This window comes from Loxodonta africana, chromosome 22 (genome assembly GCF_030014295.1).
Source record: "Loxodonta africana isolate mLoxAfr1 chromosome 22, mLoxAfr1.hap2, whole genome shotgun sequence".
Taxonomy (NCBI): Eukaryota; Metazoa; Chordata; class Mammalia; order Proboscidea; family Elephantidae; genus Loxodonta; species Loxodonta africana.
The window spans coordinates 50,318,444-50,336,390 of record NC_087363.1 but is presented as its reverse complement, the minus strand read 5'-3'; the positions used below and the strand labels follow the sequence as shown (position 1 = coordinate 50,336,390).

The 17,947-nt window shown below is 39.3% G+C and overlaps 1 protein-coding gene across 5 annotated transcripts in view; it reads left to right on the top strand.

Moving 5' to 3' along the window:
- The window catches only part of CNTN4 (contactin 4), a 410,739-nt gene that overhangs the window by 136,305 nt on the left and 256,487 nt on the right, over window positions 1–17,947 (top strand). Inside the window, exon 4 of one of the 5 annotated variants that reach the window (XM_023547998.2) lies at window positions 13,207–13,213. The exons of the other annotated variants lie outside the window; for them this stretch is intronic. Within the exon in view, the coding sequence (XP_023403766.1) occupies window positions 13,207–13,213 (7 nt within the window). The remainder of the gene's footprint in view (window positions 1–13,206; window positions 13,214–17,947) is intronic. 5 annotated transcript variants of the gene reach the window in all.

Here is a 17,947-nt window from a genome sequence, read left to right as displayed (position 1 = left end):
CTCTGATTTGATTATATGAAATCTTTCAATTTTTGAATATTAGAAAATAATTGTTTAAATGTTATACAATAAGTATGTGAAACAGAACATAACTGCTTTCCAGATCTGGTCCATGAGCTACTAGCTTGCAATATCTAAGTGTTGCTATCTTTCCACAGATTTTCCATTTCTTCCAAAGGAAGAAACTTCTCACAAATGACAGTAAGGACCCCATGTATTTTGTACATTTTACAGTTTAAGGTGACACAGGAGGTTAGGACAGATGTCATTGTCATGCCAGTTTACTCTTGAAACCACTGAGGCTTATATGTGGAAGGACCTAAACTTGCATGCTGGTCATGTGACCCTATGCTCTGTATCACTACTCCGGGTGGTTGCTTTCAACTCCTCTCCTTATGTCCTCTTGTTTATTTATCTAAATGGTTCTTTCCCCTTTACACTGAAGAATGCTGACTGTCTCGATTCCCCACAACTCCTTTTTGTTAGTCATATGGGAGAAAAAAATCATTATCTATGCAAAACCATAGAAATAGGTTTGTGTATTTAGCTGTACTAAATGCAGTAACTAGGGAATTTAAATCATATATTTTCTATCTTGCCAGAGATGGATAATTCCCCACCCCCCCCCCCCGCCAGGGAACTTTTAACTCAAGAATGTGTTTAAATTCCCTTGGCATGTTAGAATAATCATTAATGTTTACAGTTGCTATAGCAACGAGAAATGCTGGCAATTGAGTAGGAAAGGAGCCTGAGAGAGGAAGATAAGCTGTGTCAATAACTGAACATCTGTCAAACATTTAGCCAATTTAAAGTGACAGGCAAAAAGCTAGAAGTCGAAGGTAGGTACTATGTATTTTTTCCAGGATTCATTTGAGAGCATCAGGTTTGCGTTGTTCTGCCACCATTATAGATGGATAATTAACTTATTTGCATCTACATAAAGGAGGTATTTTCTATGGGTAAGATCTTGTTGTGGGTATAATTCTTTTATGTTATAATAATATTAATCTTTCTCTACTGGATGTTACTTTGCAGTTTATTGAGTTTTTTTTTTTTTTTTGCATATGTTATTTAATTTAGTCTTCATGACAATACACTGAGTTTGGTAAAGTAATATCCACATTTTACAGATGCAAATTCTTAGGAGCAGAGAGGTGGAAAAATCTGCCTGAGATCACATGCCTCTTCATAGTGGCTTTTCCCCGGCATAGCCACTACCTGCTTTTGCATAAGCAGAGCCCTAAATATTTGTTAAGTGCATCTCCAATAGCCTCTCTTGGGCCCCTGACACTCATCACAAATCAATTAGGACTCCTCTTTCCTCTGAGTCCCAGTGTATCCTCATAACCCTCACACAGCATCCAGAGAGCCAAAACCAATTAGGCAGGGTTAATAAAAGAGCCCTGATGGTGAGGTGGTAAAGCTCTCGGCTGCTAACCAAAAGGTCGGAACTTCAAACCCCCCAGTCGCTCCATGGGAGAAAGATGCGGCAGTCTGCTTCCAGAAAAATTATACCCCTAGACACCCGATAGGGCAGTTCTACTCTGTCCTACAGGGTTGCTATGAGTCGGAATCAACTACCCAGCAATGGGTAGTAATCAAGTGGAAACCTGTTCAATGATGATTCCTCACCTTCACGTATTGTTTTATTGGTTACAAATTGTTGCACATATATGATCTCGTTTGGTATTCAAGCCTCTAAGACAAGGTGGTGTTATCCTTCCTTTACATGTGTGAAAATTGAGACTTAGCAAGATTAAGTGATTTAGCCAAGATCACATAGTCAGATGCAAATACCTTCTTTTCAACTACCAAAACCAATAACCAAATCCATTGCTGTGGAGTCAATTCTGACTAAAGCAATCCTACAGGAGAGTAGAACTGCCCCGTAGGGTTTCCAAGGCTTTAATCTTTACAGAAGCAGACTACCACCTCCTTCTGCTATGGAGCAGCTAGTAGGTTCAAACCACCGACCTTTCGGCTTAGCAGCCAAGCACTTTAACCACTGCACCACTAGGACTGCTGCTGCTGCCTTTTTCTTTTTTTTTCACTGACACCATATTTATAAGAAAAGAGGAGTAAGTAAAAAAACTAAGATCATGGCTTGCAGTCCTGCCCTGGTCGCTTGCTAACTGAAAAAACAAGAAAAGCAATCATGCTTCTCTAGGTCCTCGCTTCTGACAAAGTAGAATGTTGTTTTACATATTTTTCTCTAGGGTGTTTTCCAGCTATAATATTTTATAATTCATGAGCTCTAACTATAACTTAAGGAGCCCTGGTGGCTCAGTGGTTAAAGCACTTGACTGCTAACCAGAAGGTTGGTAGCTAGAACCCTCCAGACACTCTACAGGATAAAGATGTGACAGTCTGCTTTCGTAAACATTTCAGCCTTGGAAACCCTGCAGAGTAGTTCTACTCTCTCCTATAGGGCTGCTATAAGTAGGAATTGACTTGATGGCAGTGGGTTTGGGTTTTAAGTATAACCTTAGGAATCCCTGGGTGGTGCAAATGGCTAAGCGCTTGGCTACTAACCAAAAGGTTGGTGGTTTGAGTTTACCCAGAGGCACCTTAGAAGAAAGGCCTGGTGATCTACGTCCAAAAAATCAGCCATTCAAAATCCTATGGAGCACAGTTCTGATTCAACACACATGGGGTGGCATGAGTCAGAGTGGACTTTTTTTTTTAAGTAAAACTTTACTGCTAAATTTTCCAAATTCAGTGTCTGTTTATTGTCTGGCATACCGTAGCTCATCATTGTATCCCCAGCTTCTCTCAGATCTCCTCAGTTTCTAGAAAGTGACAGGACATGTCAATTTTAAGTTATGCTTTTGCTACTTCTACCTATTAGAATAGTAAGAATAATAGCACTAGCCAAGTGATCAGGAGATTTAATTCTCTGGACTCCTGTTCTCATTGCTGTCCAGTGGATCCCAACTCATAGGAACCCTATAGACTAGCTTTGTTTAATGTTAAGTTTCAGTAAGTCACTTTTCCACTCTGTTTCTCACTTTCCTTTTCTGGAAAGCAGATATTATTAGCTCCTAGGGATGAATCAAATGAACTAACTAAGTGAAAATGACTTCAGAAAAATAAAGTATTATACTAAGATAAGATGCCAGTGAAGGAGCCCTAGTGCAGTGGTTAAGTGCTTGGCTGTTAACCATAAGGTTGAAGGTTCAAACCCACCAGCGGCTCTGAGGGAGATATGGTAGTCTGCTTCCATAAAGATTACAGCCTTGGAAACCCTATGGGGGAGTTCTGCTCTGTCCTCCGTGGTTGCTATGAGTCAGAATCAGCTTGACTGCAACAGGTTTTCAGGTGTCAGTGTAGCTGTACTGATCATAAATCCTGACTTAGTCTAAGCAGATGCTTTAGAATCAATCTTTAGAGTAAACTTAAAAGAATATATAATTCATCAAACAATTCTATTTACTCTCTTTGCCTTATCAATAATAAACATTGTTGTTAGGTGACATTGAGTCGGTTCTAACTCATAGCCATCCTATGTACAACAGAACAAAACACTACCCAGTCCTGCGCCACCCTCACAGTCCTTATGCTTGAGCCCGTTGTTGCAGCCACTGTGTCAGTCCATCTCCTTAAAGGTCTTCCTCTTTTTTGCTGACCCTCTACTTTATCAAGCATGATGTCCTTCTCCAGGGACTGATCCCGCCTGACAACATGTCCAAAGTTTGTGAGACATAGTCTCGCCATCCTTGCTTCTAAGGAGCATTCTGGCTGTACTTCTTCCAAGACAGATTTGTTTGTTCTTCTGGCAGTCCATTGTATTTTCAATATTCTTTGCCAGCATCATAATTCAAAGGCGTCAATTCTTCTTTGGTCTTCCTTATTCATTGTCCATCTTTCGCATGCATATGAGGTGATTGAAAACACCATGGGTTGGGTCAGACGCACCTTAGTCTTCGAGGAGACGTCTTTGCTTTTGAACACATTAAAAAGGATTTTTGCAGCAGATTTGCCCAATGCAGTGCATTGCATGATTTCTTGACTGCTGCTTCCTTGGTTGTTGATTATGAATCCTTGTAAAGTGAAACCCTTGACAGCTTCAATCTTTCCTCCATTTATTGTGATGTTGCTTATTGGTCCAGTTGTGAGGATTTTTGTTTTCTTCATGTTGAGGCGTAATCCATACTGAAGACTGTGGCCTTTGATCTTGATTAGTAAGTGCTTCAAGTCTTCTTCTCTTTGAGCAAGCAAGGTTGTGTCATCTGCATAACAAAGGTTGTTAATGAGTCTTCCTCCAATCCTGATGCCAAATTTCTCTTTATATAATACAGCTTCTCCAATTATTTGCTTAGCAAACAGATTGGATAAGTATGGTAAAAGGATAAAACCCTGATGCACAACTTTCCTGACTTTAAGCTATGCAGTATCCCCTTGTTCTGTCTGAACAACTGCTTCTTGGTCTGTGTACAGGTTCCTCATGAGCACAATTAAGTGCTCTGAAATCCCCATGTTCACTGAGTTTATTGAGTGCTGCGCACTGTGCTAATTATAATTAGCATTTTGCTTACAGTATTGCACTTCACCCACTGTAAAAAAAGAACAGATTTATTGATTTAAAAAAAAAAAAAAGATTACATGAAGAGCAAAAATGTTTCCTCAGAGTTGATTTTTTTCAGAAACTCAAACGTCATTCACATTCATTCCTTCTGCCTGTCGGCGCTGAGTCTTAGCTTCACCCCATCAGACCAGCTGTCAATAGCACATTAGAAATGGGCAGGGGGCATTCTGTGCTCACTACCTCCAAGTCTTGATTCCAGAGAAAAAAGGGCCCTCTCTGCTTGCTTGAATTTTAAAACCCCTGACTGGCCTACCTTGAGTCATGTGACTCTTATGAAACCAGTCGCTGTGCCTTGGGAGATGAGGTAATACAGTAGGTCTACCTCATGATTCCTTCCTATCCCTACATCCAGAGGTCCAGGGAATGATGATTAGATACCTGGAGACTCAAATGAAGAAGCATTTCTAAGAATAAGAAAAGTGCCCTTCATGGCAAACCAAATAATAAAGTCAAACTCATGGATGACTAATCTTTCGTCTGGTCCTATCCACCACATCTCAAAGCAAAACTTGACCATGGCCATCAATGAAAATATCTTTTGTTTTTAAAGTTCTGTTTAAGAAGCGAATAATGTCTACTTTTTGGGAAGGACAGTTCCATTTTTAATAGACCATCAGAACAAATGTTTTTTGTTACTGGTTTTACTTGCACATCGGCAAGATGCAAGGAAAAGAGGCAGGAAAAACATCTTGGGTTATAACGAAGTTTGGTGTTTTCTTGGCAGATTTGTTTAAGGGTTAATTTATGCTCAGAATTTAAATGTCAGTTGCCTGAGTTTTACATCACATCTTTAATTGAGGAGGGTGTAGAATTGTTTAATAATCTGATGAAAGTGTTGTGTATTCGTGACTTGTGTGGGAGTTGATTGTATGGCTTGAAAGCTTGCTCAGTTCGTCATATTACTACTTGAATCCTTTAAAAAATGTAAATAATTAGAGTTTAATTGACATTTGCTACCATTTACTCAGAATTTTTCATCATTCCTGAGACTCCATGTCAGTTACCACATTTTTCCCCAGAAATTCCTTAAATAAGACACATTTTAATTGTGCTGTGACAGAAGGCACAAATTTTAATAATGATTTGATCAGTCTTTTTATTAGTAAATATCTTTCATGCTGATGATACAAGTGACATGTACACCCTGATATTTCAGTATTTAGCTGGTCACCTAGTTCCGTGAAGTTCTAAGCATCTCTTGGGTACCAAATACTGAGTTAAGCATGGGTGGTATAAAAAGCAAACTAGATTGTCATCATCCCTGCCGCCATTCCTGCTGCAGTATTTAAAGAAAGAATCTGGTACATCCCTCATAATAATCACCCCATCCTATCAAAGTACCAACATGTCACTGCCTCAGTTAAGCTGACAGTTGCAATTGAACTGGCTTCTAGCATAAGAAAATAAACCTTTGCCGTGGTCTCAAGCAATGTCTGTTTTAATCCCAAGTCTGTTTCTACTGGTTCTCTCTGTGATCTTGGAATAGACTCTTTGGCTTTCCTGTGTCTCACTTTAAGGTGCCCTGGTGGCACAACAGTTAAGCTCTCAGCTGCTAATGGAAAGGTTGGTGGTTCAGACCTACCCAGTGGCTCCATCGGAGAAAGAGCTGGTGACCTGCTCCCTTTAAGATTGTTGTTGTTGTATACCATCGAGTGTATTGGAACTCACAGTGACCCTGTATGACAGAGTAGAACTGTCCCGTAGAGTTTTCTAGGGTGAAATCTTTATGTGTGCAGTTCACCAGGCCTTTCTTCTGCAGAGCTGCTGTGTGGGTTCAAACCACTGAACCTTTGGTTAGCTGATGAGCACTTAACCATTGTGCCACCAGGGCTCCTTCCATAAGGATTTCAGGCTAGAAAACCCTATGGGGCAGTTCTACTCTGTTACATGGGGTTACTATGAGTCAAAAATCAACTAGACAGGAGCTAACAACAACAATATATCTCACTTCCCCTTTCTCTCCAATGGGATTAACCCTTATACTACTTATTTGCTCCAAATTGCTGGAGACAGCAAATGAGATAATGGCTATTATAATATTTTGAAAAAAGTAAATATTTAAAGAAGTTGTGGCTCTGCTGATGTACTTAAAGACACAGCCTTATGTAAAGGTAGATGGGAAAAACTGGCTCACTGGAAGCAGTTCTGTCTTCCTGGTTCATGGAGAGATCTTACTCAGACCAGAGGTGACTGCCAACTCTGAGTTGCTGAAATCCAGCCAGGCCAAACTGGTCTCATTTGGTAACTCAAGTAATTTCATCAATGTATATCATTTACTCTAAGTTAATATCCTGTGGTGGGCTAACTCCACCTCTGTATTCTTATGTCTCTGCAATTGCCAAGCCTTTCTTGTTTGTTGGATATTTGAAAGACAATGAACCAGTCATCTTTTCTTTCTGCCATTTTGTAAACTCAATCAAAGTACCTCAAAGAACCAGGAAAAAAAGGGGGGACTGGGGGAGGAAGGAAGGCAGGGTCTTGGCAGTCAGATTTTACAGTACTGGATTGTAGTATTACAGATTTTTTTGGTCCTCTGATTTCAGTGATTTTGATTTGCCATCCATGGTCCGATAAAAGTATTGAACCCTCTTATTTATAGGTAACTTCTTTCTCTCTAGCATTTTAGCCTGGAGTTCAGTGATGATATTATTGCTCCAGGAAACTTCTGACATTTGGAATTTCAGTCCAATTCAGCTAATGTTTACTGAGTTGATTACAAAATGTGAGGAATGAAGGTGATAACAGAATGTGAAAGGCAGAAGTGAAGCCACATGTACCCCTGTCTGTAAGGACTACTCAGTCTGGTAGACAGAGAAGAGATGAGCAATCAAACCATTCTAATAAAGGAAAAGCAAAATTTTGATATACAAAGTAATGTGCTAGTGCTGTGAGGCAGAAAGGAAACAAGTGCTCCCTTGGTTGTGGTGGAGAGGCCACAGGTATTTGTCAGGTGGGAAAACAGCTCTCGGCAGAAGGTGGTGACTGAGATAACAGAAGCTGGAAGGGAATTCTGGGAAGCAACAATGCCCAGCAAGGGCAGGGAGACTGGGAAAAGCACAGAGCATATCAGGGCATTGGTGACCATTTTTCCACTTTGCCTTAAGTGACCCTACTTAGCAGCACCAACCTTTTCTGCAATACAACTGTGTGGTCAAGTGCAAATGGTGAAAAAGAAACTGCTCTATGCTTAAAGCTAAGGAGAGGTGGGGGGAGCGCTCCCACTCTGCTTTATCTTTGTCTCTGTAGGTAAACCCTGAGGGAATAAATATGTATTGAGTGAGTACAGTAATCGCTGATCCCCCTTCTCACCCTCTCTAGAGTTTGCAGAGAAATATTGAGAAATATTCACCAGAATATGGACTTAGGCAGAAAGAAAAATACAAAGCTAAGACTAGATAATTTGGGGTCCTACAATGGAAAAACTTGAACACTTCTTATGGTTGGGTGCCATCAAGTCAATTCCTACTCATAGCAACCCTGTGTGACAGAGTAGAGTTGCCCCATAGAGTTTTCTTGGCTGAAATCTTTACAGAAGCAGATAGCTAGGCCTTTTCTTCTGTGGTGGGTTTGAACTGCCAACCTTTTAGTAACTAGAGCTCAAGCCATGTGCACCACCCAGGAACCTAGGAGCTTGTTAAAAATGCAGGTTCTTGGGCCCCACCTCAGACTTCCTGAAACAGAAATGCTGGGGGTAGGTCTCAAAGGTCAAAGTAACAAATGCTTCAGGTTAGGGTCGCTATGAGTCATAATCAACTCGACAGCAACAGGCTTTTTTGTTTGTTTCTTTCTTTTTGTTTTTTTGGTTAGTACAGTGAACATTGGGCTGCACTGCTCAGATTCCTCCTGAGGACTGATATTTGAGAACTGCTGTATTTAAGACTCAAGGAAAGCCCAGCATCTGTATGTTTATTTGATTTGCCCTGTTTTTAAGATACAAGAAAACCATAAAAGACGCACACACACATTTGTGCAAGCTGTGTGCCATTACTTTACAGCCTTTATGCCAGAGGCTTAACATGCTAACAAAAAGGATGCTCTGCTGTTTAAAAATATATGGTTTCTTCCCTTAGGCTATGAAAAGTTTACTGACTCCAGGCCCAGGCAATATTTCTCAAACTTTTTCCCTGATAACTTTCAAAGAGCAAAGGGGAGTCAGCATCTACCTGGGGATCTAAGAACATATCCTTAAGCGATCAGCTACAAGTACAAAGTTTTGTTGAAGCCTTTTCCAGTTACCTTTAAAATTTGTATGAATTTTATATCCTATTTTTATTCCATCATGTATACGCCCGTATTGGTCTTACTGTCAAAGCAATGTGTTAAATTGCTTTCATGTTAAATCCCTTGACTTCTAGCTACAAATTTTTAAAGAAAATATGCACCCCAGTAAAATGCCCATTTTAACCTATAAAATACAGGCAAGGAAATAAGAAGTAATACACAAAGGAGGTGCAGAGGATTGCAAGCCATACTCAAGAGCAATATTCAAGGACTAGAAAATGCTCCCTTTGCCATCTTGCTTGCCATACCACCACGGACACATTGGAGTGAGTAACTCTCACGTACTGAAAATATCATTCCATAGAGTGAGTAGCCCCTTAGTCAGAAGGCTTATTTTTAGAAAAGCTTGCCACAAATTTGGATGAGCTTTAGCACTAAGGCTTATCTAATCCTTGCTTCATGTGGTCACCATTTTATTTCTCCAAAATCAATATTGCAAAGAGGGTGAAAAGTTTTGACTTTCGGTGCCAACATGAATTGATTGAAGGGTACTTCCTGAAACACTGTATTGAGATGATTCTGAGGCTGTGGTAGGTGTAGTCAATTATCAATGTCTGCCATCAGTGGAAGAGTGGTGATTGGTGTCCAGATGGCAGATACATGCCATCCCTGCTCTCCTCAGTTCTAATATAGTGAAAAATAGTGTCTGGGCCCTAGGTGGTCCCTTGATGCTGCACACCTCTCTAAGCCAAGTTCTCAGGGCCACAAAAAAAGAAAAAAAAAAGTTGCCGTTGAGTCAATTCCAACTCATAGTGAGGTCATGTGTGTGAGAGTAGAACAGTGCTCCATAGGGTTTTCAATGGCTGATTTTTTCAGAAGCAGGTTACCAGGCCTTTCCTCCAAAGCACCTGTCTTAGTTATCTAGTGCTGCTATAACAGAAGTACCATAAGTGGATGGCTTTAGCAAACAAATTTATTTTCTCACAGTTTAGGAGGCTAGAAGTCCGAATCAGGGCGCTAGCTCCAGGGGAAAGCTTTCTCTCTGTCAGCTCTGGAGGAAGGTCCTTGTCACCAATCTTCCCTTGCGTTTAGGAGTTTCTCAGTGCAGGGACCCTACGTCCAAAGGGCATGCTCTTCTCCTGGCTCTTCTTTCTTGGTGGTATGAGGTCCCCCACCTCACTGCTCAATTCTTTTATATCTCAAAAGAGTTTGACCGAAGATACAGCCTAATCCAATATGTTGAATCCTGCCTCATTAAAATAACTGCCTCTAATACTACCTCATTAACATCATAGAGGCTAGGATTTACAACACATAGGATAATCACATTAGACCACAAAATGATGACCAGTCACACAGTACTGGGAATCATGGCCTAGCCAAGTTGACACACATTTTGGGGGGACACAATTCAATCCACAACAGCACCTCTGGGTGAATTTGAACCTCCATTCTTTCAGTTAGCAGCTGAACATGTTAACTGTTTGCACCACCTGGGGTCTTCTCTGGGCCACAGAGCATCCATAATAGAGGTTCTTTCAGCTGTGGTCATGATTTTAGCAACCCAACTAGTAAAGGGCTATTGCCATTGTTACAGGTGTTAAACACCCACTAATCTGTGTTGTAATTAATAGAAGTAAAATATCTGTCCTACTGCCAGCTCTTCACAGACCTCAGCTTCCCAAACACCTTCCTGTACTCCTGTGTCCCAAAGTGCTGTTCACTGGACAGCAGCTCAGTATGACCTTACAATTTATCATTTAGCACCGTAGTATAAAAAGAGGTGCCGTCCCGAGGCCTCATTTCCCAGAAGCCAGAAGTCTATGTGATCACTTTCTTTGTGGGACATCTCACAAATCTTTCATATAGCAACACACTCTTCGACTCTCTTGCATAATCACTAGTACTGTTTACCCCTTGATGTTCTTGATATAGTTCTTACTTTTTCTGGAATGGCTTAGATTACTCAGAATTTATAGCATCTCCCTTTTTCTGTAAGGTTAGAAAAAGACAATCAACTTAAAAATCCATTTATAAACATTGTTTAATTAGGAAAAAAACAACAAACACACACCAGCAGAATCTTAAAAAGTTTATACTTGTATGTTTGATGATCAGTGCAGTTCTTGGTGTATACAGAGCAGGTATTTCTTTCATTATCCCTATTTTTTAGATAAGAAAACTGAATTTCTTTCCATCTGATAAGCGCTGAAGCCCAGACTCAATCCATGTCTCTTAACACCAAATCCAGGAATCCTTCCATTGAGTTATTCCCTCTCTTCCCTTGCTCGGGAAGGGAACTATCAACTGATTTCAATCCCTGCCTTCCTAACTGCTCTCCAATATTTGTCTTCACTATACTCGTTCCAGCACCAAGCTCAGTGCTTTTGCAAACAATGGATGTCTGGTAAATATTTGACCAGCAGATGAACGCTTTGCACTTCAGGACTCATTCTTACAGCCCTTTTCATTTGTAGAATCACTTAAAATACATTTTTCACACCTACTGCCTTAGAATCATACCTCAGTTTAAATTCAGCCTCACAATACTGTGTGGAAAATGGGGTAGGTATTGATAAAACTATTTAAGAGTAAGGAGACTGAGTCTCATGCTGTTAAAATAATTTATCAAGGCCAAAATGGTTGTCATGGAAGGAATAGAATCCAGGTTTCCTGACTTTTAATTCTATTTCTTCTTTGTATACAATGCAGCTTAAGCAAATTAGTAACTTTTAGCTATCTCTACAACAATTGACTCAAACACAGCAATGATCGTGAAGATGGCACGGGACTGGGCAGTGTTTTGTTCTGATATATGTAAGGTGACCATGATTCAGAACCAACAACTAACAACATCAACAATATGTACATATAGATATAGTTCTGGACCTTGCTGATGACTACCTTTGTGATCTTTTACAAGTTCCCGGGTCTCTTTGCATCTCACTTTCCTCATTTGTCAAATGAAGATGTTGGATTTGATGACATGCATATAGAATCATGGAATTTTAATGCTGGAAGAGGCTTAGAGATCATCCACGATATTTTTACTCAAATAACGCGTGCCTTCTACAGTTGTTTGCCAACTGTGCCCTCTGCCCCTGAGGTATTTTCTAAGCGCCACTGTACCCAAAACTTACCATAGTGTGCTTACAAAAATGCGTCACAGGGGAGGGCCCAGTTGGTAAACAAACGTAGAAGGCACATGTCTGTGCCAAAATCCGATAATCTTACTTTCTCATTTTACAAATAAAGATGACCTCTTCCAGCTCTAAAATAAATTCTGAAAGGAGCATAGAGCTTCCTAACAGAACCAGCTCTTTGGAACACTGAGACTACTCTGTAATCCCGTCTCTGCCACTTACTAAGTATGCAATAGCAATCCCGTCATGTAATTTTTCCTAGACTTCAGTCTTCTCATCTGTGAAATTGAATGAGTTGACCTAAGGTTCCTTTCAGATTTAAAACTTTGAGGATTAATAAATACACTTTAAAAAACTGATATCTTTGCTACCACTGGGATTTGATTTAGAACATAACAAAGCATACTATAACCTGGAAAGAATAACATAATCTAGAAAGTAATTAGCCAATGTTAGGAATAAGTTATGCACATCTATCCGGAGGACTGTGATCATTGGGTGAATTTGCTCAATGACTACTATCAAATTGAAAAAACAGAGTTCTTTAAACAGGGTTTATTAATTGGTTCATCTGCTAGCACTGGTGGCACAAAGGTTAAGCGCTCAGCTGCTAACCAGACAAGTTGGCAATGCAAACCCACCCAGCAACTCCTCAAGAGAAAGACCTGACAATCTGCTCCCATAAAGATTTCAGCCTAAAAAATCCTGTGGGGTAGTTCTACTTGGTCACATGGGGTCGCTGTGAGTCGAGACCAACTCGACAGCCCACAACAACAACAATCTGCTAGCAGAGGCCCACTAGGCCAATTTGATATCCTCAGTCTCGGCAAGTGAAGGAAGGAGTTTTAAGGGTAGTGAAAGAAACTCTAATAAAGTTCTGAGTGATTGATTAAGTGAACAGTCTTATATTTTAGGGGAAGCATTATAAACGTGAGGAAGGATAATTCATTGATTTTACTTTGGAACATTGTCTATAATTGGTTTGGCTTCAGCTGACTGAGTCAGAAGCCAAACTTTTAACTGCGAAACTGATATAAATCAGGCTCTCATATCTCAGCACATTCCAAAGTCTGTGGCTATGTAATCTCTTGAGAGAGGTCTGCCTTTACCCAAGACTAAAAAAAAAAAAAAAAAACTAGTGCCATCGAGTCGGAATGATGTAAATTTGGTGCTTCTTTGAAAGATAGCCCTGGGAAAATGCCTGAGGTTACTGTGAAGTCGGCCAGACTTTGTGGCTTAAGCTGGAATGTTTAACAGTACCTGAATTTGAAAATTGCTTGATTGTTATCTTCTTTTTAAAATAACATCTAAACATCCTTTGCTGTTGACTAAAAGATACAGGGAAAGGAATCAAGAGAGTGAAGTTTTTGTAGTAATTTCCAATAGATTTGGATGCTCCAAGAAGTTGGGAAACTATCACTATGTCATTGAGCTTTACCGGGTATCACATTACAACTAGTTTCAGTATTTTTCAATTGAGCAGCAGCTTCACAATCTATTCAATACTATGTTCCAAGTATCTGTTTACTCAGTTGTCACAAATTGCCAATGGGACGGGCACTGTCTGTCACTTCCAGAGCAATTAATGTGTGAAAACTTATCAAAAGAAATCTGTCATGTTTGAGTAAGTATAAATATTGTATGGAATTCCCTAAGGAGATCAAACTGAGTGGGATACAATTTTGCTGCTTGCCACAGCACTTGAGACTTTATTTTGTTTTATTTATTTTTCAGAATGTTGATAGCATTTCATGTAGCCCAATGGATTAATGTTTTGTTCTGATAAAAATAGATATTGGGCCTTAGGGGAAACCGTATTGTCCGTTGAGTGATATAACGGTACCAGCTCTTGACTTTCAGATGTCAAGAGCTCTTATTGTTTCTGGAAGGAGCACTAAGATGGGGGTGTAGCTATAAGGACTAAGTTCTCATCTGCTTGGCCACTTCTTGAAGCCCTGACCTTACCTTTTCTAGGTCTCAGAATTTTCTTACTTTCAAAATGAAGAAATAAGATAAATGATCTTTTAGGTATTTTCTAGCTTTGTTGTTGTCGTTAGGTGCCATCAAGTCGATTTTGACTCAGAATGACCCCATGTAACAGAGTAGAACTGCCCCAGGGGGTTCTCTAGGCTGTGATTTTTACAGAAGCAATCACCAGGTCTTTCTCCAACGGAGCCACTGGGTGGGTTTGAATCACCAGCCTTTCAGTTAGCAGCCAAACACTTAACCATTACGACACCAGAGCATCTTTCACTAGCTCTACTATACTATTTATGCCTGCTCTAATTTTCTAATGTCTTCATTATCATTACATTATATTCCTCATACTCCTTCCTGATTGTTCTGGACAAACAAATAAACATTCAACATATCAGGTAGTGATATTTGCTATAAAGAAAAATAAATTAATATCTTGGTTACAGGTCTGCTCTGTTATGGAGGGTTCAGCATTTGGCTCCACATGACCTCAGTACTGACCTTTGTACTCTAGGGCCCAACAAGAGTTCCAAATGTCAGCCAACATCAGTTCAATTCAGCACAGTTAATGTGAGACTCTTCTTGGCAATGGGTTGTTCTTTTATCTATGGCATGGAAAATTGTCGCAGGTTTATATCACAATGTGGGAAACTTATTACTTATTGCAACTTTAACTTAACTCTTTGTTGTTTTCTGTTAAATTTTATTTAACGTGACAATGATTTTCCACGAAACCAAATTAATACAATAAGTAATCTTTATGCTAATTTACTGTTTCATGAATTGAAGTCATTGCTTCAGGGCTCCCCAAACTAAAATTTGTTAGCTTTTTGTAGATGCTTTAGGAATAAAGTGAGAGTGGGATGAGGTAGTCCATGATCAAATTCATTTAAATACACTCAAAGCAATTTCAGGGAAATGATAACGTTAAAATCTCTCACAAGTCCTAAAAGGAAAATTGAAAAATCTCTCTAAATTTTTTTAGTCCAGTGCTTTCTCAAAGTCATTTTATCATGTTGCCCTTTTAAATATGGGTGAAGTAGAGATAGACAGCACCTCTTAACAGGGAATCAATATTCCAAGGGACACAGTTTGGAAAAAGCTGTGTTACACTCTTAAGCTTGTTTAGATCTCCCATTAAAGCACCAAGTCATTTCAGTCACAAGAGCAGTGAAACCAAGCAACTAACTTAAAGAGAGAAAACAGCATGCTAGTTGATTTTTTTTTTTTTACCTTTTTAAATGATTAGCTTGGTGAAATGAAATATCAATAATAACTAATATCTGTATAGCCTTTATGGAAACCCTGGTGGTATAGTGGTTAGGTGCTATGGCTGCTAAGAGGTCAGCAGTTCGAATCCACCAGGCGCTCCTTGGAAACTCTATGGGGCAGTTCTACCCTGTTCTATATGGTCTCTGTGAATCGGAATCAACTCGACGACAGTGGGGTTTTTTTGTTTGTTTGTTTGGATGGCCTTTTTAGACTTCAGAGTGCCTTCGCACAAATGAATCCTCACTACATATCTGCGTCATATGTATTGTTGTCCTCATGTTATGGACTGAGTTGTTGAAAGTGAGGGTTTAAATGACTTCTCTTATATAACACAAATTTGAGCTTCGGTCTTTCAAGTTTTTTTTTCCTCCAATTACAGGAAAAAAAAAAAAAAAACAGGTGTTTTTTTTTTCTGTATATCTATGCTCCATGTGACTTTCTGGTTTCTAAGCCAGGCTTCTTCCCCAGAACTCAGAGACTTTGCAGCCACTAGGTAAAGAGAAAAACTGTTTTGAAAAATGTCTTCAAGGGGAAAAAAAAAAGTTTCATTTTTTTGATTACAAATCTCCTTGGAGAGGTGTAGGTTGATTAATATTGTGCTAGTAAATTACTTTTTAACTTCTACCTGGTGGCTTTGCAGATGCTAATTTATACTTAAAACTCTCTTATAGCTAATAAGGGGGCAGGCAGTGTTCTGTCATTGTTTATATGAGAAAATGGAGAAGCTGAGAGATTGCTCGATTTGCCTGCAACTCACATGCCAGATTGAGTAACGAAGTAGTAGATTGTGTGCTTGGCGATTTTTAGATCTCTTGTTTTTCTGGGCTGTCGTAACTGACTGTACTTCATGACTTGTTGTAGGGGCTTTTCTTATTCCAGATTTTAGTTTCTGGAAGAAGTAACTGGCTTGCTGGAAAGCATTTGCTTATTTACGCTGAGTATCCCCTTGACATCAGCATGGGGTTATTTATAATTACATGCACAAGTGTAAATAAAATGATTAGCTAATCTCATATAAACATAATTATATCCATCTAAAATAGTGCATGTGGAAATGTTACAATTCAGTGATAAAGGGAAAGCAGCCTGCATGACCCTTCCTTTGTATGCAAACAGTGGAATATTAAGGCAGGATATATTTCCTTTTGCACATTCGGTTGCTGAGGTCAATTACAGTTGGGACTCATTGAAGTATTAAACAACAAAAATGCCTTTTACAGTAATTAGTGTTCTTGCTTCAAAATTGGAGTGATCTTTCTGCCATTTTCCAAGGACACTCCATGCATTTATACAATAACCCAGCCAAGTAGTTCTGAAATCAGAGGGACACCTTTTCATATAATTGTCCTGCTCCTACCCCCATCACCGAGTAGCTTTTGAATATAAGATGAGACGTGTTGGCTAGTGACTAGCAATGACAAATATATGCCTTCTTCAGCTTTGGACAAACCTGGAAAGCATACTTCAAAAAGATGAATCATTAGATGGCTGGAGCTGGAGGAGTTTGATTTCCTTGGAGCGCCATAGTTCACTGCACCTAATTATTTACGTTTGCTGTCATTTAGACTTCTCCGAAATTGAAAGTGTGGGCTCATGTGCTCATTCACAAAACACTTACCTAATTCTTAAGAAAAATGATAATTTTTAAGGAGCACTTTCAGGCATGACTGATTATTACATTCATCCACCGGCATTCTGGGATGATCAAGTATTTGTGAAAATATTGCTCTTTGACCACTATTTCATATTCATTCCCCTATGGATATGATAATTCTTCAGCTGATTTTTTTGAAGTATAGATTTGCATTCGTGGAATAAGTCAACCAGGCAGTCAACGTGTATTAAGCAAGTATTTGCTACAATAATAAAACATCTCACTAAAATAATAGAAAAGGAATTCAACCTCAGACATAAGAAGAAAGTAAGAGTTTGAGCTGGCAGAAGGAGGCATTGCCAGCAGACTGGATTGAGACTAGGGAATTCTTCTGTCTCTAACCAGCGCTAAGAGTTTGGATTAGTTTGTTTCCCTTTCTGCCAAAGTTTCTCAGTTAAAAACAAAAGACTGTAAAATGTGTTGGAAACTGTGAAGTGCTATGCAAGTCTGTGGTAGTATGATGCACTATAATGATTATTATCATAAAATGAAAGAAATGATCAAAATGGCTTCTAGCATTACTATGGCAACATTATAACTCCCTGCATCTGTAATTTGAGTATTAGCACACGCTTTCTTGTTGTTGTAACTTACTGTCCAGTGGGCTCCAACTCATGAAGAACCTATATATAACAGAACGAAATGTTGCCCAGTCCTATGTCATCTTCATGATCATTGATATGTTCGGGTCCATTGTTACAGCTGTTGTGTCAATCCATCTCATTGAGGGCTTCCCTCATTTTTGCTGACCCTTTACTTTACCAGACATGATGTCCTTTTCTAACAATTGGTCTTTCTTGATGATATGCCCAAAGTGAGTGAGTCAACATCTTGCTGTACTTACTTCTGAGGACCATTCTGGTTGCATTTCTTCTAACACTGATTTGTTCGTTCTTCTGGCAGTCCACAGTATACTCAGTATGCTTTGACAAAACCACAATTCAAATTCATCGGTTTGTCTTCTGTCTTCCTTTTTTATTGTCCAGCTTTTGCATGCATATGAGGCCATTAAAAATACCATGACTTGGGTCAGGTGCACATTAGTCATCAGAGTGACATCTTTGGTTTTTAAAACTTTAAAACGTTAAAGATTTG